This window comes from Otolemur garnettii, unplaced genomic scaffold (assembly GCF_000181295.1).
Source record: "Otolemur garnettii isolate 467f Iridium unplaced genomic scaffold, OtoGar3 scaffold00046, whole genome shotgun sequence".
Classification (NCBI taxonomy): domain Eukaryota; kingdom Metazoa; phylum Chordata; class Mammalia; order Primates; family Galagidae; genus Otolemur; species Otolemur garnettii.
In genome coordinates this window covers 1,486,843-1,510,239 of record NW_003852441.1, presented here as the reverse complement: position 1 = coordinate 1,510,239, position 23,397 = coordinate 1,486,843, and the positions used below count along the sequence as shown (strand labels likewise).

At 50.3% G+C, this 23,397-nt stretch overlaps 1 protein-coding gene across 2 annotated transcripts in view; it reads right to left on the bottom strand.

The window, feature by feature from the left end:
• EPN2 (epsin 2) overlaps window positions 1–23,397 on the bottom strand; it is an 85,162-nt gene that overhangs the window by 6,819 nt on the left and 54,946 nt on the right. For both annotated transcript variants that reach the window (XM_012806075.2, XM_012806077.2), the window contains 3 exons: window positions 11,860–11,972; window positions 9,799–9,891; window positions 8,787–8,961 (listed from right to left, as the gene is read on the bottom strand). In XM_012806075.2, coding sequence (XP_012661529.1) covers window positions 8,787–8,961; window positions 9,799–9,891; window positions 11,860–11,972 — 381 coding nt within the window. The remainder of the gene's footprint in view (window positions 1–8,786; window positions 8,962–9,798; window positions 9,892–11,859; window positions 11,973–23,397) is intronic.

Genomic DNA, 23,397 nt, shown 5'->3' with positions numbered 1-23,397 from the left:
AAAAAAAAAACAATTAAACAAACAGAATCCCCCACCATCCTGGTCGTGCCTGTTTTCTGAATGCTATATACAAAGAAACATGCTGTACACCTTCTTTTGTGACTGGCTTTGTTCACTCCGAATTTTGAGATTCATCTGTACTGAGGTGTATCTGAAATTGCTTTTTTCTGCCCAGTACTCCATCCTCTGGAATGGAAGTCACAGTGACTCTGCTGAGGCACACAGCATGGTTTGGGGTTTTGCTTCCTCATACACATGCAGACATGAGACTGCTTGGCCCTGGGTCCCCACACCTTCACCAAGCGATGCCCAAGCCCTCTCCATAGTGGCCTCTCAGCTGCATATCCCTTCCAGGCGTGGGGGGAGTCCTTCCGCCCCGACCCGTACTTCTATCTTACTTTCCTATTCCCGCCACTCTTACAGGTGTGAAAATGTATCTTTCTGTGGTTTTGACCTGCACTTCCTTCTTCCATAATGAAGCTGTGTGTCTTTTCCTATATTCCTGGGCCAGCTCTGAGTCGTCTCCTGTAAGGTGCCTATGTGAGTCTTTTGTGCACCTTCCTTTAGGGTTTCCCCCTCCTTTTTTTTTAAAATTAGTTAATTTTTTTTTTTTTTTTTTTTTTTTTTGAGACAGGAGTCTCAATTTCTTGTCCTTGGTAGAGTGTCATGGCATCATAGCTTACAGCAACCTCAAACTCTTGGGCTCAAGCGATTCTCTTGCCTCAGCCTTGCAAGTAGCTGGGACTACAAGTGTCTGGCTGTTTTTAGAGACAGGGGTCTTGCTCTGGCCCAAGCTAGTCTCAAACTCCTGAGTTCAGGCAATCTACCCGCCTTGGCCTCCCAGAGTGTTAGGATTACAGGCATGAGCCATGACGCCTGGAAGGTTCCCCTTTTCTTTTCAACCCACCCCAGCAGTATGGCTGAGGCCCAGCGTTTCCCCCCACCCACCACAGTATGCAGTGCACCTCTATCAAAGTCAAGGCTTCATGGTTGTGTTAGTGGCCCCTACTCTGTTGCAATCACCCACTTATCTGTTTCCACCTCTGCATGTTCTTAACTATCCTTACACATACTATAATGATAAACCTTGATATCTGGTACAACAGATCTTCCAGCCTTGTCTGGGCTACTCTCGGGCCTATGCTCTTCCATATTCATCTTAAAATCATCTTACCAAGTTAAAAAAAAAAAAGTAACGGGCATGGGGGCTTACGCCTATAATCCAAGCACTCTGAGAGCCCAAGACGGCAGGATCCCTTGAGCTCAGGAGTTCAAGCCCAGACAGCAAAAGCGAGATCCTGTCTCTAACTAAAAATAGAAACACTAGCTGGGCATTGTGGCAGATGCCCGTAGTCCCAGCCACTCGGGAGGGTGAGTCAGGAGGATCACTTGAGCCCGAGAGTTTCAGGTCTCTGTGAGCTTAGCTGACGCCACAGCACAGCACTCTACCCGGGGTGACAGGGTAACACTGTTTCTGACTGGGTGTGGTGGCTCACACCTGTAATTCTAGCACTCTGGGAGGCTGAAGCAGGTGGAATGCCTGAGCTCACAGGTTTGAGACCAGTCTGAGCAAGACGCCCCCCCATCTCTAAAAATAATCAGGCATTGTGTCAGGAGCCTATCGTCCCAGCTACTTGAGAGGCTGAGGCAAGAGAATGGCTTGAACCCAAAAGTTTGAGGTTGCTATGAGCTATGATGTCATAGTACTCTACAGAGGATGACAAAATGAGACTCTGTCTCCAAAAAAAAACCAGAAAGAAAAGAAAAAAAAAATTAAGACCAATTAGGATTTTGACAGAACTGCACTGAATCCCCGATCAATCTGGGGAGACGTGTTATTGTAATAGTCAGTTCTCCAAACCTGAATCCCTCAGGACATCTTCATTTACTTAAGTGTCCTTTAATATCTTTAGTGAAATTTAATCTGTTTTATTTTATCCTTTGTTTCATAAGACTTATTCTTAGGAGCTTATTTTTTAAATTTTCATTATCTATTATTACACAGAAAAACAATTTAATATTGTACATTGTTTTATATCCACCAATCTTGCTAAGCTCTCTCTTTGTTCTCACAGCTGAAGAACAAAATCCATAGTCTTAATTCTAATTGGAAGTCATTCTAAGTGATTCTAATAATTTTTTGGTTAATGAGGAAGTCTCACTGGGTAGAGTGCATGAGCCACATTACATTTTTCTTTCCTTTTTTTTTTTGAGACAGCGTCTCACTACTGCCTCTACTGCTGCTGACCCAGAACCCAAAACCTTCCAGAGGCTCCAGAAACACCCACCTCCACCCAGAAGCTCCTAACTCTTCACTCCTGGTCTTCCACTATAGTCTTCAGAGCACTATCCCCCCAGGACAGAAATTGGCTTCCCCAGGTCCACTTATGCCTGATATGACAGAGAGCACACCGGGAAACTGAAGCTGCCTTCCTGGAACCCCATCATAAGGATGGGCCCTTGCTCTGCCCCCCATGGGGCACCTTGCCAAGGCCGAGGCCCTCCACTTCAAATGGAGGGTGCATGAGGGACAGCTGACTGCAGGCCAGAGGAGCTGGCTCCTCCACACACCTTCTGCATGCCCTGCTCAGCAGCAGCACCTGTGAGATCACACACCCTGAGGACAACCTACTGCCTAGTCTCCTTAGCTCTTCTGTGCTTAGAGCTGGAGCTTCAGCTTTCCCTGTAGCCCTGACCACAGAGGGCATCTCCTACCTGGCAGACAACTATTGTCCTCTCCTTCTGGACTCTGTAAAGGGACACACCTTGGCTATTTCCGGCTCCCCCCACTGCAGAGGAATACCCTGAACCTTAGGAGAATTCTCACCTGCTCCCAGTCCCGGTCTGAGGGAGATGGACACTGCCCTGACAACAGGGAGGCTTCTCATTGGCTAAAGTCAATTTGTAAAGTCCTTCCACCCAACCTCCTACCCCAAATTCCAGCTGTACTACAGGAGCCACAGAGAGACCCTGCCTATCCCCCAGCTATGTGGACAGTGACCATGTGGTAGGCACCCAGGGCAGCTACTGTGCTTGAAAGAAGCAGAGCCTTGAGCATGCGAGGCGGGTAGGGGCACTGGGTGGAGTGAAGAGGATCTGAGTCTTAGTGATCACCTCTCAGCAACTGGACCAAGCTCAAGCTACATGCAGCACCACATGCTGACCAACTGCCTCCTAACACCCTGTGGACAGAGCTTGCTGGGGAGGTGGCCCCAGCCTGCAGCCTCCATGCCATCCACAGCCCCCAGCCTGTTGCTTCCCTGCAAGAAAGCACTCCCAGAGTTCAGAGCTGGTCTGCCCTGCTGCCTGAGCCTTACGCTCAGGAGGGCGGGGGACACCAGCACTCACTACGGACTGAGGGGAGACCAGAGATTGAGGGCACCAGGCCTCAGCAGAAGACACAGAACCCAAAACCTTCTGGAAGGTTCCATCTGCTCTGACCTCTCCTATGTTCAGTGACCACGGTTCTAGCAGGTTCCAGGTTCCACCTAATGTAGGTGACAGACACTCACACAGATAAGAGCTGCTCTTAATCTGTGTCCTCACAGTCCTACAGGTTGTTGAGTGCCTTAGATGGAGTGGGACTCACCATGATGCTCAGGGGCAGGTGGCTCTCAACCATGCTGTCCTTAAGGAGCTCTCAGGGACACCCTCTCTCCCCTGCCCCCAATTCTGGGGAGGGCCATTTAGAAGCTCCTCAGGTGACATGAACGGGCAGCCAGGATGCACGAGAACCACTGAGCTCTGGGGTACTCAGGCCCCTCATCAAGCATTCCTCCCACAACAGGACCTATGTCTGCCGGCCTGGCTTAGACACACAGGCTCAAGGGGGCTGACGCCTGGTGAGGATAAGCGCTGGGCTCCATTGAGTCACTTTATCCTAATCAAGCAGGATTTGGTGGTCAACAGCTCCGAGGCTGGCCCCAGGAGGGTCCTTGCCTCAGAGAGACAAGCCAGTGCATTCACAGAGCTGCATAGACAGCCAGCAGGCGAGCCTGAGTACAGGGGGACCACATCTTCTGGGAAGGGATATCTGAGCCACCCTGCAGACAACAACAAGAAGATGCCATGTAATGTTGAGGCTCTCCAGGGAATCCAAGCTTCTCAAGCTCCTGGGCCAACCACAGGGGGACCCTGGACCCTCCTCAGTCATCCCTGCCAGCCCAGGGCCCCCAGGCTCCATCTTTCTGGCCTTAGCCACCATGAACACGCTTTGTGCATGTATAAAAATAGCTTGTTTTTCCAATGGACATACTTAGACGACGAGGTTCTAAATGAACGGTTCTCCCTAACACTGGTAGGTTTACATCTCTACCAATTAAAACGAAGACACTTAGAAGTATTTTTTGTAGGAATTCCTTTTAACATGAACTCCATGGCACCATGCAGCCCAATGCTCTCCCCGGGAGTCAGCCCCACGCTGAGCCCACTGCCTGGGCACAAGAACCTCACACTGCTGTGCAACCCACCTTGAGCCTTTTCTAGAGCCTCTTTTGAAACCCATTTCTTTCTTTCTTTCTTTCTTTTTTTTTTTTTGAGGCAGAGTCTTACTTTGTCACCCTCAGTGGAGTGCCATGGTGTCACAGCTCATAGCAACCTCAAACTTTTGGGCCCAAGCGATTCTCTTGTCTCAGCCTCCCAAGTGGCTGGGACTTATAGGCGCCCGCCACAATGTCCGGCTATTTTTAGAGATGGGGTCTCGCTCTGGCTCAGGCTGGTCTTCAACCTGTGAGCTCAGGCGATCCACCTGCCTTGGCTTCCCAAGTGCTGGGGTTATAGGTGTGAGCCACGATGCCCGGCCCGACACCCCATTTTTCATGGGTCCACTTTCCTTTTAGAATCTTCTGAAAAAATAAAAACAGTGTGGCCAAGAATTTTAACACAGTGACTGTCACAATAGAAAAAAAATTTTTCCTTGGGACCAAGGTGTTTTATTAGGTCAAGAAACACGTGAATTTATAGGCTTTGGCAGTTGGTGTTTTAACTACCAGCAGGCTGCACTACGTGTGCTATTGGTATCAACCAGCTCTGGCTCATCAGGACCCCTTCCTCCCGCAGCCTGCATGACTGAGCTGGTCACAGTGCAGGGAGCTCCGGATATGGGGTGAAGTATGTGACTGGATTAAACCTTGGCCACCCCGATCATCCATGTAACCACAGACGAATTGCTTAGCACGACTAAGTTCTGTCTGGGTCCATGCCACAAGTGACACCAACAACCTATGTGTGTCCAGGACACCATGCAGGCTGCTAGGCTCAATTCTGATTAAGCAAATGGGCAAAGCCTCCCAGGCACAGGAAAACAGTCCTCTTTGCTATGTGCTGGGGAGTCATGGGAGGCCACACAGGGTGGCACCTTTATTTCTTCAAATATAACAGGGATAAATAATGTTCCCTCCTCTTCCTTCCGTAGAGGGCCAGCACAGGACTGGGGCACAGCTGGCCCTCAGGGAAGGCTCACTGGCAGGGGCTGCAGGGTGTGCTCCTCCCCATGAATGGACAGTAGTCTTGTTCCAAGGCTTCTCTGTCCTCTCAGCCTCCACATCCTCGGTGGGGTCCATGACATTCCACACACCCCATAAATAAAAGCTTGTTGAAAGTGCAAGTGAATGAGAGGAAAGAGGATGAAACCAAGGTTGGAAAGATCAAGCAGCTTCCGGCCTTGTCCTCTGTGGACCCATTCACAGGGAGCATGCATCCTGGGCGCCTCTCACCCGCCAGCCCGCTTCACCCTGAGCCTCACGGATGAATATTCATGTGCACAGGGAGGCAGTCACAGCTCAGGGGTCCCAGAAGACTAAGCTGTGCAGGGGTCAGCAAGAAGCCAGCAGCACCACCTGCTGCTGCTGGGGCGGAAGATGATTATCCAGCCCGGGTGGTAGGTGGCTATGCCGGCCAAGGCCTTGTGAATCAGCAGGCTATGAGCCTCTTCAGACCAGGTGGCTGCTTTGTGTGTCTGGAATGGGGAGGAAGTGCCCCGCTGACCTGGCAGGCTCCAATCTTCCTGCTTTCAGCCCTGAGCATTTCCTACCAAGGCTACTTGGCCAAGCTGCCCCCAGAGCTGTTTGGAAGAACTGGTAATGACAGGGCTCACTACAGACAGCTTTCAACACAGAGTTTCTTTCACTAGGAGATACAGCCAACAGCGCTATGGGAAGAGACTCTAATCTTTCTAATTTATGAGCATGTCTCACAGCAGAGGGGTGGTCCTGAGAACATGCACTACGGGATTTCACTGGAGACTACACAGTGAATCTGACACCACACTTTTGCTATGGGGTTATGTCAGTGGAACAAGAAGCTCTCAACACATCTCAGTGAACTCAAGAGCCCAGCACAGGGCCATTCTTCTGGAAGGCTGGTTAATACCACCACTGAGAATTCTTAACATTTTAATGTCTCTTTCTTTTCTTTTTTTAAATGAAAGATTAAGAACTTTAGGTTTGGCACCCATAGCACAGTGGTTACGGCGCCAGCCACATGCACCAAAAGTGGATTTGAGCCCGGCCCATTGTTGCCTGCTAAGCAACAATGACAAATGCAATAAGAAAATAGCCGGGCGTTATGGTGGGCACCTGTAGACTCAGCTACTTGGGAGGCTGAAGCAGAGAATTGCTTTAAGTCCAAGAGTTTGAGGTTGCTGTGAGCTATGATGCTCCCGCACTCTGTTGAGGGTGACATAGTGAGACTCTGTCTCAAAAAAAAGAACTTTAATAATTTTAAATGTTAAAATGGTGAATTTTATCTCAATTTTTTAAAACTCAGGAGAGAAGATTGAGCGGTGGTGTTCCTCAGGGTGCTGGCCGCCCCTCCCTGGGGCCTGCCTCCTTTTGCCCTCCCCTGAGAACACCAAGCCCTGGAGGTGGCACTGTTCCCACCCACCAGAGGAGACTCCCCAGCCCAACCTGGAGGGTCGGGGTCTCTGGCTCAGCCCAGAACACTCAGGTCCAAAGCACAGCCTTATGTACTAGTCAAAGAAAGGGCTGGGCATCGACTTGGTCATTTAAATCAACCAGGTATTTTCTCCCCCCTGATAAATAAGTTAACAGTATAAAAAGATAAAGAGTGAGAACTAAATGTCTTTCCTATAGCTCTAACTCCTCCCCACAAACACCAACGGCTGACCCATTAAACTTACCTGGCTCTGGGGTGACTACATTCTTTTGTTCCGGGCACTGAGTGAACTACGTATCAGTTTAATGATCCATTATCCATAACTTAAGGTGGCCATCACTTTACATGAGAATCATTTTTCAGATTTAAAAATAAAGCAAATTATCACTGTCTGGAGGGGTCTGCTGTCCCTGGGGCACCATTGTCCCCCAAGCGCTCAAGACTATAACCACTACAGGCTCCCCGGGGCACAGCACAGGTGGTGAACAGCATAGACCAGCCTCCAGCACAGCCCTGGGACTAGTCTTTAGTGAACCAAGCCTGTGGGTAACTTGGTCCGGGGTTTGCCCCAGGGCCTCTGTTAAAGTGGGTAAAAGACTGCACCTGGGTCACAGAGGCCAACAGCAGTGCTGAAGGGCACCTGGGGCCGATGCTATCTTCCAGACCGAGTCTGGGCACCTGGCAAGGCTTCTGAGTGATCTAGACCCCGCATCCTTATCCCCTGAGGCTCAGATCGCATGGTGCAGGTCCCTTGACCGGCACCCACTCCATCATTCCACATCCTCCTGCCTTTGCACAGGCTGTCTCCTGAGGGGGCACCCTGCCTTTCTGTGTCTAGCCAGCTGCTATTCCCTTGAGACTTGACAGAAGTAGCCCACCTCCGAGACACTGCCTCACACACCTTGGACTCCTGGGCTGAGTCTCGCCCCAGGAGGCTCCCGAATGATCTCCACCAAGGCCTGGACTACCCGGCACTGCCATTCCACTGTGTTCCTATCCCGTCCGTGCCTGACCAGGGCTTTGAGGGCAGGGACCATCACCTGTCCGTATCAGGGCTCCTGCATGGCAGGACAGAGCCTGGCATTTGGTACATCAGCAAACATCCAGGGAACCGAGCCGAATACAGAAGATGGTTCTAGTTGGGGGAAACAGGGACTCCAAGAGATACAGGCAAGATGCCACAAGACACATAATTCAAAGTTCCTGAAAGCTCGCAGGTCAGCCTGGTCAGCAGGTTCAGAGCACCAGGAGGGGCTTCCTAGGGTGCAGCGAAGTCCTCACAGGACTGCCTGGCCAACCTCTCGCCCAGCAATTAGGAAGCCCATGGGCCTAAGATGAAATCATCAGGAACAAACCTGTTGTGTTGTGCTCATGTTTTGAATTTCCTACCACAAATTCTCTTACATCTTGCATTAAGCAAAACTTTAAAATATTCATTTAGCCTATTAGAATAAAACTGGTTTTCTATTGCTTTAAATAACAAGAATTATAGCAAATGTATCCTCTGTTCATTAGCAGAGGTGGTCAACACATCACAATTTTCAGGTAATTGTAGCAACTTGATTTAGGTGTTTCGTGCTATATATTACAGTTTCTTAAGCTAGGGTGCAATTCTGTGGCTGAGATGAAATGTGTCCCAGAGAAGGGACAAGTCATTTCTGATGCATGTGGGAGAGACAAAAGAAAACAGCTTTCCCTCTACAGAAGCAGAAACCATTCAAAACAGGAAGAAAGACAGGCAGGCAGAGCCTGTAGACGCCCACTAAGGACTGTGAGAGCCGGGACACCCACCCAATTTACCAGGCCTGACCAGATGAGAGTGAGCAGGAAGCACTGCACCCCCCACCCCCACACAGCAGGCAAGCACAGAGGACCCACAGTGGAGCCTTTACCAAACGGTGGCCAGGGATCCGAAGTGCTCTCAGGAGCTGCCGGCCCGCCCCAGGGGTTGGTCTGGTTAGCTGAGGCTGACGGGCCCCAGGGCTCCACTTTCTGGGCAGCTGGGCCTGAGCTGGGAAGAGCATCCATTAAATCCAACAGAGTGGTCTGCTGTGGGTGGGAGCCATGCTTTCAAGACAAAGAGAAGGGGACAGGTTTTACCTGGCCATAGTTACAGCAAATACTTGTTTATTAGCCATAAATATTACCCATGCCTCTTACTACAGTGAGGCCCCCTAGGAGGAGCCAAGAACAACTTGGAAACTGAACCACTACCCCTTCTGCCCCAGCCTGATGGCTCCTCCATTGTTCCCACCTCCTAGGATGGCCCAGGCTCAAGCCACACTAACCTTTTGCCAAATGCCCCACATCCCACATGCTTTCACACTATCCTCAGGGCTCTGCAAACACCTCTGAGCTCATATGGGCTTTTGCTGGGGTTGCAACTGCTCTCCAGAATGCCATCCCTGCCAACTTGCAGCCACCAGCCAGAGCCCAGTCCCAGGGCCTCTTTCCAGGAGTCCGTCCCCACCTCCCACTCCTGAGACCACTCAGATGTGTAACAGGGGAGGGTACTGGAGCCCCCAGCCTCTGTGGTATGAGGAGAGTCTGTCTCCTGACTGGGTGGTGCCCAGCACGCTGAAGCACAGCCACACGCTGGTGCCTCTGTAGATGATGATGATGAGGACAATGCAGGCCAGCCCTGCCAGGAGCACCCTTCCTCAGGAAAGTGCTCGACAGGGGGGCTGAGGCCAGCTCAGGTGTGTCTTCAGAGGAAGTCAGGCACATTCAGGTAGGTGTGGCCATAGACAAGGGGTGTATTCAACTGGGGCCTATCCCCTCCCCTGCCCTCAGACGTGTGGGCCACGTTGAGGTTGGAGGTTCACTGTGTCTCCCACCCAACGTGGCAGGTCAGGGGAGGATGTTATGGCAATGACCACAGGGCAGTGTGAAAAAAGCTCTTACCTCTTTCTTCTTTGGAACTTTAACTGTGTCCCTTCGGCTTTCCTCCAGGGCCATCTGCAATCTGAGGTCGTCACCTCGCCGGAGGCGTTCTTCCTGTACAGGAACAATGTCACTTGAAGCTGGTAGTAACTGCAGGAAGGTCACCTGCAGTAACACCACTGCTGGCCAGTAACAGGATGTGCATACTGCATCACAGGTTATTTCAAAGGAAGGTTTAAAAGTGACTTGTAGAAAACACAGTGACCGGGAGGTGCCTGTGTCTCAGTGGGTAGGGCGCCGGCCCATATACCTAGGGTGGCAGGTTCAAACCTGGCCCCGGCCAAATTGCAACAAAAAAATAGCCAGGTGTTCTGGCGGCACCTGTAGTTCCAGTTACTTGGGAGGCTGAGGTAAGAGAATCGCCTAAGCCCAAGAGTTGGAGGTTGCTGTGAGCTGTGACGCCACAGCACTCTACTGAGGGCGATAAAGTGAGACTGTCTCTACACACACACACACAAACAACACGGTGACTTTCCCACTTCCATCATGTGGGGTCAGAGGGCTGCCTGCTCGCTGCACCTGGTGACCTCAGCTCCCTTGCGGTTGCACTAGGGAGACCGTATGCTTAATCTGAAGTGTTTTTTTCTCAAGATGAAAATGGCTTTATATTTCTTTCTACTCATAGAAATGGTATGTCTCCTTATAAAACATGAAATTCCAGAAAGGAATTAGAAAGAAGATGAAAATCACGTATGGTTCCACTTCCCACTGTTGCTTCTGGAAAATGGCTGCACATTTCTCTGATTCCTAACACAGTGATTCATTATATTTATTTAGGGCAAAGTCACCACATGCACAAAAGCAGGGGTGTACTAGCTTTTATTTAATATAACGAATATAGATATATTCCCAATATTTTATTATAGATATTAACTAAAATGAGCTCAAACCATCCACCTCTCCCTGTGCTAGCTGGAGACGCTCTCTGCTCCTTCTTCCCAGTGTTGGCTGCAGAGGCCGAGGACAGATTTACAGGCTGTTCTGTCCAGCTCCCCACTGCAGGAACCAAGAGGCCAAAAGCTGTCAAGCTTCAGGAAGTTGCCAGTCACAGATACAAAAACAAGGCTGGGACAAACCCCTCAGTACTCTAACCTAACAATTCCTATTCCTAAAGCTTCTCTCTGAATACCAACTTCTAAATGAGAGGAATCCCTGTGCCACCCCGGCTCTGTGAGCCTGACAAATGCAACCAAAGGGATAACAATGGCTACAGTCACTTCAATCACTCCTGTGCTCATCCCCCATTTTAATGTAATGCAGGCTCAGCGCCCACAGCACAGCAGTTACAGTGCCAGACATATACACCCAGGGTGGTAGATTCGAACCCAGCCGGGGCCAACTAAACAACAATGACAACTGCAAAATAGCCGGGTGTTGTGGCGGGTAACTGTAGTCCCAGCTATTTGGGAGGCTGAGGCAAGAGAATGGCCTAAGCTCAAGAGTTTGAGGTTGCTGTGAGCTGTGACGCCACAGCACTTTACTGAGGACAACATAGTGAGACTCTGTCTCAAAAAAAAAAAAAAACAGTAATGCATGCTCATTAAAAAAAAAGGGGGGGAACTGAAAACAAATTAAATGTACACAAGTGTCCATCTTCAAAACATAAGCACTCTCATTTCCTGGAGCATCTCCTGCTGCTGCTCACCAAGCCTGACAGGGGCTGGGCCCCTCCTGCCCCACAGCCCATGCCCATCCTATACCACCCTTCAAGGAGTATGTGCACTCAGCTCACTTGGGGAGAGCCTAGGTGCTCAGTGGGTCTCACAAGTGTTTCTGGGAAACAATTTTCACTGGTTTCCTTCCTAGGCAACAATTTCCCCCAAAACTTTCCCTAAATATACCTTTGCATGGGACTCCTCTAGTCTGTGACAAGAACAAACTTGTGGCAACATAAAGTACCATCTTGGCAAGCACATCTGGAACATTCTGAAGATTGGGCTGGGTGTGCCAACATCTTCTCCGGGAGCTACTGCCCACCACAACAGGTGGTCACAATGGGACAGACACATCCAGGGCACTGACCTGCTCAGCCACTTCTCTGCTCATGGCAAGCGCCAGCTGCAGCTGAAGCTCTTCTTCTCCGCTAGTCTGGGGCCGGGCTTGCTCCAGCTCAGAGGACACCCTCGGGGAGGTGGCTGTGGGGGAAGGCAAAGTTACCACATGCAAAAGTCTGGATCTTCCCAACTCACACCCAGAGTCAGACCACACCCTACTCCCACCTCAAACCCACAAGTCTGCTAGGTCCCACCAATGCAGGCAGAAGATAGGAAAGGGCTGTAAATATTTCAAGGTTAAAATCAAGTAACAGCAGGGCGGTGCCCATAGCTTAGTAGGTAGGGCACCAGCCACATACACTGAGGGTAGCGGGTTCGAACCTGGCCTAGGCCAGCTAAAGCAACAATGACAATTGCAACAAAAAAATAGGCCGGGGTTGTGTCGGGCACTATGGCCCCAGCTACTTGGGAGGCTGAGGCAAGAGAATCGTTGAAGCCCACGAGTTTGAGGTTGTTGTGAGCTGTGACGCCACAGTACTCTACCAAGGGTGACATAGTGAGACTGTCTCAAAAAAAAAAAAAAAAAATCAAGTAACAGCGGAACACAGCTTCACAGCTAGGAAGCCACATGCTGCCGACTGGGAAGATGCCTTTGGGGCGCAGGCCTCTCCAGGGCCAGCCCCTCAGTCTTCACTGCAGGTTTGTGCTGCTCCAAAGAGAGGAACTAATTCAAAGACCCAAAGTATGGTTCTTGAAGAGCTGGACCAAAAAGATCCTTCAAACCAGCATCTGGGGACCAAGGACCCTACCAGGATGCAATTATAGTTAAAAGCTGCTTGCCCTTCACCCCTTGCAGTGTTAAGGCTCCTGGAAAGCAAAGCCTGCTTGTTTCTGCCGTGCCCTGTACACCTCTGTTGTGTAAGCACATTGTATACTGACTAGAGGCAAAGGCAGGCTGAAACGCTTGTAAGCAGCTCCTGGAAAGACAAGTTTTAAGGTATGAGATGTGAATTCCTAGCTAATGTAACAAACCTCAAATGAAGGATGTTTACAATGACACCATAAGCCAGGCTGGGCCTCCCCATGGGAAAATGCTGGGCTCACATAGCCATTAGCAAGTTTTATGGATCAGGGAACCTAGATGCCTTCAGAAATTGGATGCAGAGTTTTGGGACTATGTGCTAAGTCTGTGCCCACCTCTGCCCCATCCCAGGAAGAAGACCTACAGGTTAAATTCTCAGAGCAAGGCCTGCCTTCTGAAGAGATTTAGAACCACTGCCTTAGACAGTTCCTGACTCTGTCCTCCCTGTGGGCCTTGGTACATACTGTTTTCTTGGCTCACCCACCTCCTCCTCCTCAGCTTCCCCATCCTGGTCCTCTGGAGCTCTCCCTGAAGCACTCACTACTGGCTGGTCCATGCCTGTGGGCACATCATACACCCACACCCACATAACACAGATGCATGCAAGCACACAGGATGGACAGATGGACAGATGGATGGGGAATCCACCTGCAGGGCTAACAGGTAGTTGTTTTAAAATGTTCTGATTGTATATTAGTTTAATTCCTTCTTTCATTACACCCATCCTAGCAAACCTAACCATCAGGATTCACGCTGCTAAATGTTGCTTGCGTCTAAATTTCCAATCTAAATTTGATTCCTAAGGTTAGCCTCTTTGGGAGTAAGTAAAAAATTGGGAATGATTTCTGTCAAAGGAGGTTTCTAGATGGCTGCACCCTGGTTATAGTGAATAAAACAAGAGAAGGGTCTAACTACAGTTCAGGCCACAGAAATACCCCAGAATCCAAGGAAGGCGGAAAAAGGCTGCTTCTGTGCAGAGGGCTGAGCAGGGCACCCAACTGGAAACCTCTCTACACTGTGACACTGCTAAAGCAGAGACAGTACTTTGTTTTGAGATTTTTTCTAAACACACAAACATATAGCAATAAAGTTTAATTTGGAACAATCCCGTGGCATGACACACAGTGTGTTTGCTGTAATTTCTATGATCCAAAGAACCATTAAAAAAAAAAAAAAGCCAGCCACCAAGTGCCTAGTGAGCCTCTGCTAATCTGTACAGAGAGGCCAGACAGCAAAAACAATGCCGCAGCATGGAAACACACAAGCGTCTTTTTCTGAATAAAACCAAGCCAAATCCATCCTAGCGCACCACCCCAGTCATGTTTACCAAAGCACATCTTTAGAAATAAAGCTGGATGGCAATAAGAGCTCTCAACTCTGCCTTAACAACTTGATTTCTTAATAATACACCAAAACAAAAAGTCTTCTGCTGTTGTTGCTTTCATTCCCAAACCTCACCTATGCCAATCAGAATGCTCAGTTCAGAGTTTCTCGTAGTCAAGGAGAATTGTGTGGCTGTCCACAATGAGAAAACAAAAAAAGCTGGACAGTCAGGGGGACTCTCCCATCCAAAGCATTAACCACATCAGCCGCCTGTTCCAGCCTCTTTTCTGATCGAGTCTCTGAGGCCTGGACCCCCAGGGCTCCTGATAGTAAACACAGCGCCTTTTGAGACCCTGAGTGAATATGGCAGAGGGCCTTATACTCCACCCCACAAAAAGTACTCTGGAAAACAAGTCCTGTCCCAGCAGGGAAGCTGCTACTGGTTGCATTGCCACAGTGCTTGACCCAGTCCGGTCACTGTGGACTGAGGACGGGGGCGTCCAGCACAGCTGCAGGCTAGAATGGCTTCAAACTCAGACACACATATTTGCATCTACCACACCTGATGCTGGTAGAATAAGGCACAGCCAGCACATTCGGAAATAGCTCACCACATCAATGTGCAAACTGAAGACAAAGGGTATTCCCCTGAACACTGTGGTTTTTATAAACGGATGTATAGCTCTCAGTTCTGCAGATGGCGGAATTCACAGCCACCACCTTGAGCTACACACAGCGGGTCTGAGCTTCGAGGGAGGATTCCAAGAGAGACATTCTTGCCTCCATGACACCAGCCAGCCCACAGAGGGCCTCTTGTCCTGCCTGTGTGTGTGGCAGTGAACACAGATGTCACTGTGAGGCAGGCCTGAATGTACCCTTTAGACCACCTGAACCAGCCCTGGCCAGACTCTGAGGATCTGAAGGTTCACAGTTCACAAGGACCCAGGGAAAAGCAAGTGCTGGAGGGCGGTGGCGCTCTCTGCCAGCGCCCCCCCCCCCGGGGGGGAGAGGGGAATTGTTAGTGTCAGCCCATCAGTTAAATTACATCAAATGCACCATGGGACTTCTCCTACCACAAAGGCAGCCTTAGAAGAGCCATAAGTCCTCACTGCTGTGGCCGAGAATTATAACCATGGGCAGGAATCATTTACATCCTTCTAATCTATTACACCGGCTGAGCGGTAGCTAAGGGGAGGGACAGAGCAAGGAGGCTAGAAAGGTTCAACATTTCCCTCAAAATACAGCCCAACAGGGAGACCAAGAAACTCCTCCCAACTCAGGCAGACCAGGATCTCCCCCATTCAACTCTGTACTGCCTGTTCTGTGGACTGCCCTGGGTGCCTGTACCCTGTGCCAGGGAGGAACCCCCTTCTCAGACATGCTCCTAAAACAAAGACCCAAAGATTTTCTAATGATGCTGTAGGAGACCAATTTCAGATGATCTAAAGCAAAGCCATCAACTCGATAGAACAATAGGAAATCGTTTATTATCAGTTACATTTTGCAATTTCCTCAGAAAGTATGAAACACCTGCCAATCTCACAACCATGGTGAAAATGCAGCACACAGGACACGACCTCATCATCGGCCTGTGCACTAAGACCTCACACAGACCTCAGGAAGGAGGATGGCTGGGGCCTTCATCCCCAGCCTGGTCTGTGATTCCAGGCATACAGGTGTGTCTGACAACGAGCAGGAAGGCAAGGTTGCCGGGCCTGGGGACCTCGGAAGACCCCATGTGGGCCTGAGCATGGCTGCCACCACGTAAGCCTCACACATGTCAGCTGAAGGGAGACCGGGGAGGACAGAGCACTGGACGGACAAATCCCATCTTCATTCCCGACCAGCAGTGTGGCAACACCTGATAGCCTGACCTCGCCAAGCTTCTCTCCCACATCTGAAATGGGGGCAGCGGATACTGTGGGGAGAGGTAACAAGTTGACCTAAAAAGGGGTCAGGAGTACTGAGACGCACCTGGCTCTATCTATGGATCCCACCCCAGCCCGTGCCCTGTCTTTCATCAGCCACCACCAGACCACCTGGAGCTGAAGCTCGACGGACATCTCAACCTTCTACCTCACATACAGAAAACCTGGCCTCTCCTGGGCCTCTGAGGCGCAGGCCAATGGCTCTGGTGGGGACTCTGGGGTCCTTCAAGGGAGGGACTGGGGAGCCAACACTGAGCTCAGGCCTGCTCAGAGCCAGCTCCCGCCATCCACTGACAAGTTCTCTAGTCCAGCCAAGTTCCATCCTTATTACTGACAGTCGCACATACTGGGTCCTCTTCAATGTGGTGACACCTTCCTGTGGTTCCACAGGCTGCTTCCTGCGTCAGCGATGACCTCAGCCAGTAAGGACACTCCTGCCCGGCAGCTGAGCACTCCAGACCCTCCAGGGCCCTCAACTGCTCCCCACAAGGAGGAGCAGAGAAGGCTGTTTTAGTCAAATGAGGTAAATTGTTGAGAAAATAAGTTTAGATTATCCAAGGTAATGTCAAAAAATATGTACAGTAGAACCTCTGTAAGTTGACGACCCAGAGGACTGTAACCAATTGGCCCACACATGGAGGTGGTCAGCATAAGGAACTAGGCCTACTGTACTGACACGTACATGTGGTACATGTCCAGTCTGTAAAAGTCAAGGTCAATGTAAGGAGCTGGTCAGCTGTGGAGGTTCCACTGCATACATGGTGAAAAGGCTAAAAATGTACAAAACAAGAAATGCACTAAAGCACAACCACAGCCAGATCACTGTCCAGCCACAGGCAGATATGACTTTGTAAGAGGGATGAACCTCGCAGCCACCCTGTGGTGTAGCCAATACTGGCACCAGCCTGGCGGGACGGGCTGCCTATTCAGATGACGTCACACCACCATCCATGACTATTTCACTGACAGGGAATCCAGGCTCTAGACGTGACTCTCCGTTCACAGCAAGTTTAAGCCGAGCATCGGGCCGAACACTCCAGGAGGCAGCAGATGGACAGGCCCAGGCCAGGGTACTGCAGGACAACAGGCCCAGGCTCCCTAGTGCATCTGGGCCCTGAGGAAAGGGAAAGTGCTGTCTAAGGACAGGCTACAGGGACAGGATGGCCGCGTGCAGCTGGGCCCTGGGGCTCTCTCACCCTAGACACCTCCAGGACAGTTGGCACAGTCTGACCAGGGCCCTGGAGCTCTCTCACTGGTGCTGAGAATCACCACTTCTGTGAGGCATGATGGTGTGAGCTCTAGGAAGGGAGGTGCACTGAAGTGTTCAGGGGGTGGAACAGGCTGACGCTGTTATTTTTTTTTTTTTTTGAGACAGAGTCTCACTATGTCCTCTGGGTAGAGCGCCGTGGCATTACAGCTCACAGTAACTGCAAACTCCTGGACTTAAGCGATTCTCTTGCCTCAGCCTCCCAAGTAGCTGGGACAACAGGCTCATACCACAATACCTGGCTATTTTTTTGTTGCAGTTGTTTAGCTGCCCTGGGCCAGGTTTGAACACACCACCCTCGGTGTATGTTGCTGGTGCTGTAACCACTGTGCTACAGGCGCCAAGTCAATGTTATTCTTACGTGTTTTACCACAAAGGGAAGCCAACAGCCACTCCTCTCAGCCAGGCCAGTGCCCTCCAAAAGCAGCTAGTCACATTTCTCGTGCTTCTACCACAGAAGAGATTTTGGGTTGCACTCCATGTGTGGGTGCATGGCACTTCCCCTACCCCCAGCATTCCTCTCCTACCTGGGGCTGCCACCGGGCAGGTGCTGGTGGCCTTAGAGCAGCAGCCCCACAAGGCAGGTGAGAGTGCAGGCCCCAGGCCCAAGTCTAGAGCTGGTACTCTCTGACTCCTTACCTAGTGACTGAGTTCTCAGCACCGATTTCCTCATCTGCAGACAACATGCCTGTTTCCCTGAGCCACCACATGAATACTCACTACTCTCTCAATGAACCCATCTGGGAGAGAGAGGGCCCCCTCCAGACCAGGTCTGGGGCCTGGAGGTGAAGGGACTTGCTGGGGCTGCCTAGCCAGGGAGAGGTGAACCTGACCCTGAAGGTCTTATTCCTCATGAGCTCTCCTCTCCCAGCCGAGAAGCCAGGCCTAGAGAGGGTGAGCCCTGCTACTCAGAGGTGCCTGGGGCAGGATGAGAATTCTGAGCCAGGACTCAGGACCATATATATCTGTGCATGCTCGGTCGGGCCGCCCTGCACCTGTGCACACCCACCCTCTGCCAGGTCCTGCAGGCCTAAAGGATGTCTCTGCTCCCATCAGCCTGTGCTCCAGTAAGGAGAGACCACAAATGAATTTAAAAAGCAGGGACAGGCAGGTAACGGTAAGGCAGGGTGTTTGCTGGGCTGTGCTGAGAGAGGAATGGAGATGCTAGAGCCCTGGAGGGACACTGAAGGGCGTGGGCTCCAGAGGAGAGCCTGGGCTCTGTGGGCAGCGCCAGGGGCTGGTGTCAGCAGAAGGCGCCAAGGGTGCACAACGTTAGTCCTGAGGTAGCTCTGCAGGAGATGAGAAGTGCCAGAGTCTGAGCTCATTTAACTGAGATCCTGTCAAGCCAGAAAATACTGTGACACCGCACGGCTCACAGTAGCATGAAGCACTGCCAGGAGGCGCAGACTCGCCACCTACACTGCGTCCTTCTGACGAGTGCTGTGGGCAGAACTGGGTCCCTCCAAATGTGCTTAAGTCCTGGCGCACCACAGAACATGACATTTGCAAACAGATGTCATCAGTGAGTATGTGGTCACACCCACGCAGAATGGGCTCTAAATTCAGCAAGATGGATGCCCTTGTAAGAGAGATCCAGACACACAGACACAGAAGGAAGAATGCAAGGGAATGTGGAGACAGACTGGACAGGGGCTGCAGTGACAGAGAAGGGAGAATGGGAGGGACTGTGGAGACAGACTGGACAGGGGCTGCAGTGACACAGCTGCCAGCCCCCATCTTCTGGGCACCTGCCATGGGCCTGTGCGCTCTCCCTACAGCCTCAAGTGGGAAACAGAAAATCACTCTCATCCCTAAGTGTTAGCTCAACGCCACCCTCTTAAATATGCTCTCCCCGCTGAGTGATCAGATTGGTCTCTGATCAGAGCGGGAGCTCTACAGGCCAGGGGACTCACAGCTTCCCTGGCCCCTGACTCACCAGCACTGTGGCAGGCCCGGCACACAGCAAGCGCTCAGTGGGGCTGCTGGACAGGCCCAGGCTGCAGCCTTCGTCTGTAACTAGGCAGGTATAGGGCTCTCCTGTCCCACCACAATTTCTGGCTGTAATTTCCTCATCACTACTCTATGATATGGGTACTCCTGCCTCAGTTTACAGGCAAGGAAACTGAAACCCATGGAGGAAGAAGGCAGAGACTCAACAGTGGCCACCAGCACAGGGCTGGTGTTGGGCACGGGGAGGGTGAAGCAGTAAAGGAAGTCCTCCACCTGTCCCCACGTTCCAAACCCCATCCTTGGCTAGAAATAAAAATGCAAATTTGTGTTGTGCTCTCTGGGCTACAGACTGAACCCTTTTCCTTCCTAGAGCAAGGGTTTGTTGGGGAGGGGAGGAGAAGGCAGGGACAGCGTGACCAAAACAGGAAGCAGCTTTTCTTTTCACTGCCACTTCCCCCAAGGGTCCTCTGGTTCCTGCTGGTTCTGTCCACAGTGCAAGTCACAAAGCTACAGTCTGTCCTGTTCTGGGTGGAGCACTGGGGCCTGAGCCCACCCCCAAATCTCCAGGCAGGAATGAGAGAGGAAGGAGAGGCCACTGAGCCCACATGGTGGGCTCAGGGCTCCCGGTGAGCACTGCCACCTCTGGAGCCTGGTCTATTGGAAAAGCACTCTCAGCACCTCAAGGAAAGAATGGTGTTCACACGCCCTTCTCATTCATCTCACTGCTGAGAATTCTACACTGAAAAATAACCCCAAGAATACTTTCTAAAGAAACCACACCACATGCTTTCTGCCCAAAGAACTTTGCCACAGCGTTACTTATATCCGCGAGAGCCCGAAACCAGCTCTGACGTGAGGATGGTAATGGTCCTAAAGCTCACTTCTGGAACATGCCCTGTGGGCAGGACAGCATGCAAAAAACGCACTCGTCTGCACACGTGATTCACACAATAACCCAGGAAAGAAGCACCAGGGTTATACCCATTTCACAGATTAAAGGATTTAAAGTTAGAGAAGTAACCTGGCCAGAGTTTAACCTTTTAAACTCAGTGTAGCTCAGTAGCAATAAGGAAGTGCACATACGTAGAGAGGTAGGTAAACACAATCAGAGTGGAGGACTGTGCTATTTCTCATGGGAATCCAGTAGTAGGGAGTCAGCTTTGGCTTCAGGGTGCCTCTGTGGCAGGTGCACAGGAGCCCTTGCCCCTGCACTCACAGCCCAGGCTTCCACTTGCTCACCCTACCCCTCATCCTCCCTGGGTTAGTAGAGCTCCGTGGTCTGTAGCCACTATGCAACGCCCCCCACCCTCACGCCTACGTACCCTACAGGGCACATGGTCAGCACATCTGCCTCTCCTGAACGGGGCCCACCAAGGATGAGGTCTAGCACACATCCCCAAAGCTGCCGGCTGACCCTGACACACATGGGCACAAAAGGTGAACAAATACATGAATGTTTTAGAAAATATGCTTCGAAACATGATTATAAATCACATGACCATAATACTGCTATATTATCTGCGTAACATAAAACGTTAGATCTGTTTTGTTTTCATGGAACACTTGGTTCAGACTGGTCACTACAGCTGCCTTTGGGGATGCGGGTCTTGCCCTGTCCTTTAGTTTTTCTCCAGATTAAGAAGCTACTTGCTTGATGCCTGCCGCCTGTGGCTCAGTGGGTAGGGCACTGGCCCCATACACCAAGGGTGGCCTGTTTAAACCCAGCCCAGGCCAAACTGCAACAAAAAAATAGCCGGGGATTATGGCAGGAGCCTGTAGTCTCAGCTACTCAGAAGGCTGAGGCAAGAGAATCGCGTAAGTCCAGGAGTTGGAGGTTGCCATGAGCTGTGATGCCACTGCACTCTACCAAGGGTGATAAAGTGAAACTCTGTCTCTAAAAAAAAAGGGAAGAAGCTACTTGCTGGTGGCACCTGTAGCTCAGTTGGGTAGGACACCAGCCACACACACCAAGGCTGGCGGGTTCGAATCGCCTGGGCCAGCTAAAACAACAATGACAAATGCAACAACACCAAAAATAGCCAGGCGTTGTGGGGGGAGGCTGAGGCAAGAGAATCACTTAAGCCCGAGAGTTTGAGGTTGCTGTGAGCTATGATGCTGTAGCACTCTACCCAGGGCTACAGCTTGAGACTCTGTCTAAAAAAAAAAAGCTACCTGCTTTCCTTACAGACAGCCACGACAAAACTGCACAGCCCAGACGCTTGAGGCTGCCTGTAGTCACAGTCCAGGCAACCAGGACCTTGTCACCGAAAATTGCTGGGCTGTTCAGAGTGAACACAGAGTTCAGTGTGAACCAGCAATCCAACTTCAGGGCAAGGATGAGTTAGAAATTGTTACCCAGTGAAATACTGTGTGCAGCTGTCACAATGTTCATAGCATTGCACAAGAGCCACAGAAAATGCTTCTGATAAAATCTCATGGACAGAAAGCAGGGATGCAAAGTAATGCTTAAGATGCGAAAATACTTAGGGAAAAAGTCCAGAAGGAAACACTGCCAGGTGAATAACAGTTATCTTGTGTAATAAGATTACAAGATACTGTTGGCTTTTTTTCCCCCCACATTTTCTCAACTATCATCAACAGAAAAACAGTACTTTTATAAAGAAAAAACTAGCCAAATTGCTGATTTTGTGCCACACCACATTCACCAGTCAGAGCTGGAGGAGCAGGTCACTGAGCAGACAGGCGGGAATTGAAGGGCGCTGGCTGTCCCACTGAGAGTGGAGCTCAGCTCCTCCCTTAGCACTGAGTAAGAGGAGACTGATGCAATTTACAACGTCAACTTCTACGCCACAGAAAGGAGTACCACTTGCTGCCTTTAACTTCACAGAAAGGGCACTGCTCCTGGCCATCAGGTGACGGGAGAGAGAAAAGAAGCCTTCAACTGAACAAGGCTGGCCTGGGACCCACAGTGCCACCCACACACTCTTTGTGGGCACTGCCACTGTGATGCCTGGGGCCATCTCAGGGGTTCCAATTTGACCCCTGAGGTGTGGCCTAGGGTATGGCTCAGGCTCTGGGACATTTAAAAGCTCCTAGACAGCCAGATTGAGAGCCAGTGGCTTAGGGTAAAGAGAAAAGGCAACTAGCAACATTAAGGAACAGCATTTTATTTTAAATAGAGTAATTATGAAGCATGCTGTCACTAAACACAGCTTTAAAGCATCTAGGGAACACTCAAATATATAAAATGTTCCTATCTTTCTGAAAAAGCCCTCGAAATGTATTTTCAAAAGCTAATGCTCATGCCTGAGGCAGACACCAACAGAGATACGAGCAGGTCACATAAAAATACCACCACAAAGAATCAAAAGAGAGGAGTCCAGGCTACTCAGCACTTGTTTAGCCTGAGCACACTTACGGAGCACCTCTTCCACCAGTGGTTCTCAACCTTCCTAATGCTGCGATGTATTTTCATTGTTAAAAGGGGTCATGACCCACAGGTTGAGAACTGCCATCTCACAGTGCTGGGGACACAGGAGATACAACGCTGGGCGTGGACTCGTTTCCCGCCCTAAGACCTAGGACAGAAGGTGCCCCAGAAATGTATATCCATTTTAAGACAGGAAAACTGAACTGAGACTGTAACATCAATACATTCGCACAACGTTTGTTAGCTGGTATAGTGTATGCTGTATCTCTCCTAATTGCAGAAATCAAACTTGTCTTGAGTAATACAATTTTAATCCATTTTCTCCCTTAAAATGTGTGTATGTTTTCTACACTCTCCGAGGATGGTTTTAGTAAACAAAATAATTTCAGATAGAGAAAGTACTATGAAGATGACAAAATGGGATAATTTGATATAGAGAGACTATGTTTCAATTCTATGGTCTATTTTTCCACACAAACTGAAATCTATCTTTATACCTTCTCTATTTCCATTCATGTAGTTTTTAAATGCCTCCTTCCAATTGGCTATTTGAAGTCAGTGATTGTCGTCCCAAGCACTCAGGAATTAAAGACATCGTCAGAGCCAGGCTTGGCGGCTCACACCTGTAATCCCAGCACTCTGGGAGGCCTGGGGCGGGGGGAGTTGCCTGAGCTTACGGGTTCAGGACCACCCTAAGCAAAAGGTAGACCCCCATCTTTACAAAATAGAAAAACTGAGGTAAGAGGGACGCTTGAGCCTAAGTTGGAGGTTGCTGTGAGATACGACACATAGCACTTTTCCCAGGCAAAAGGTTGAGACTTGGTCTCAAAAAAAAAAAAAAAAAA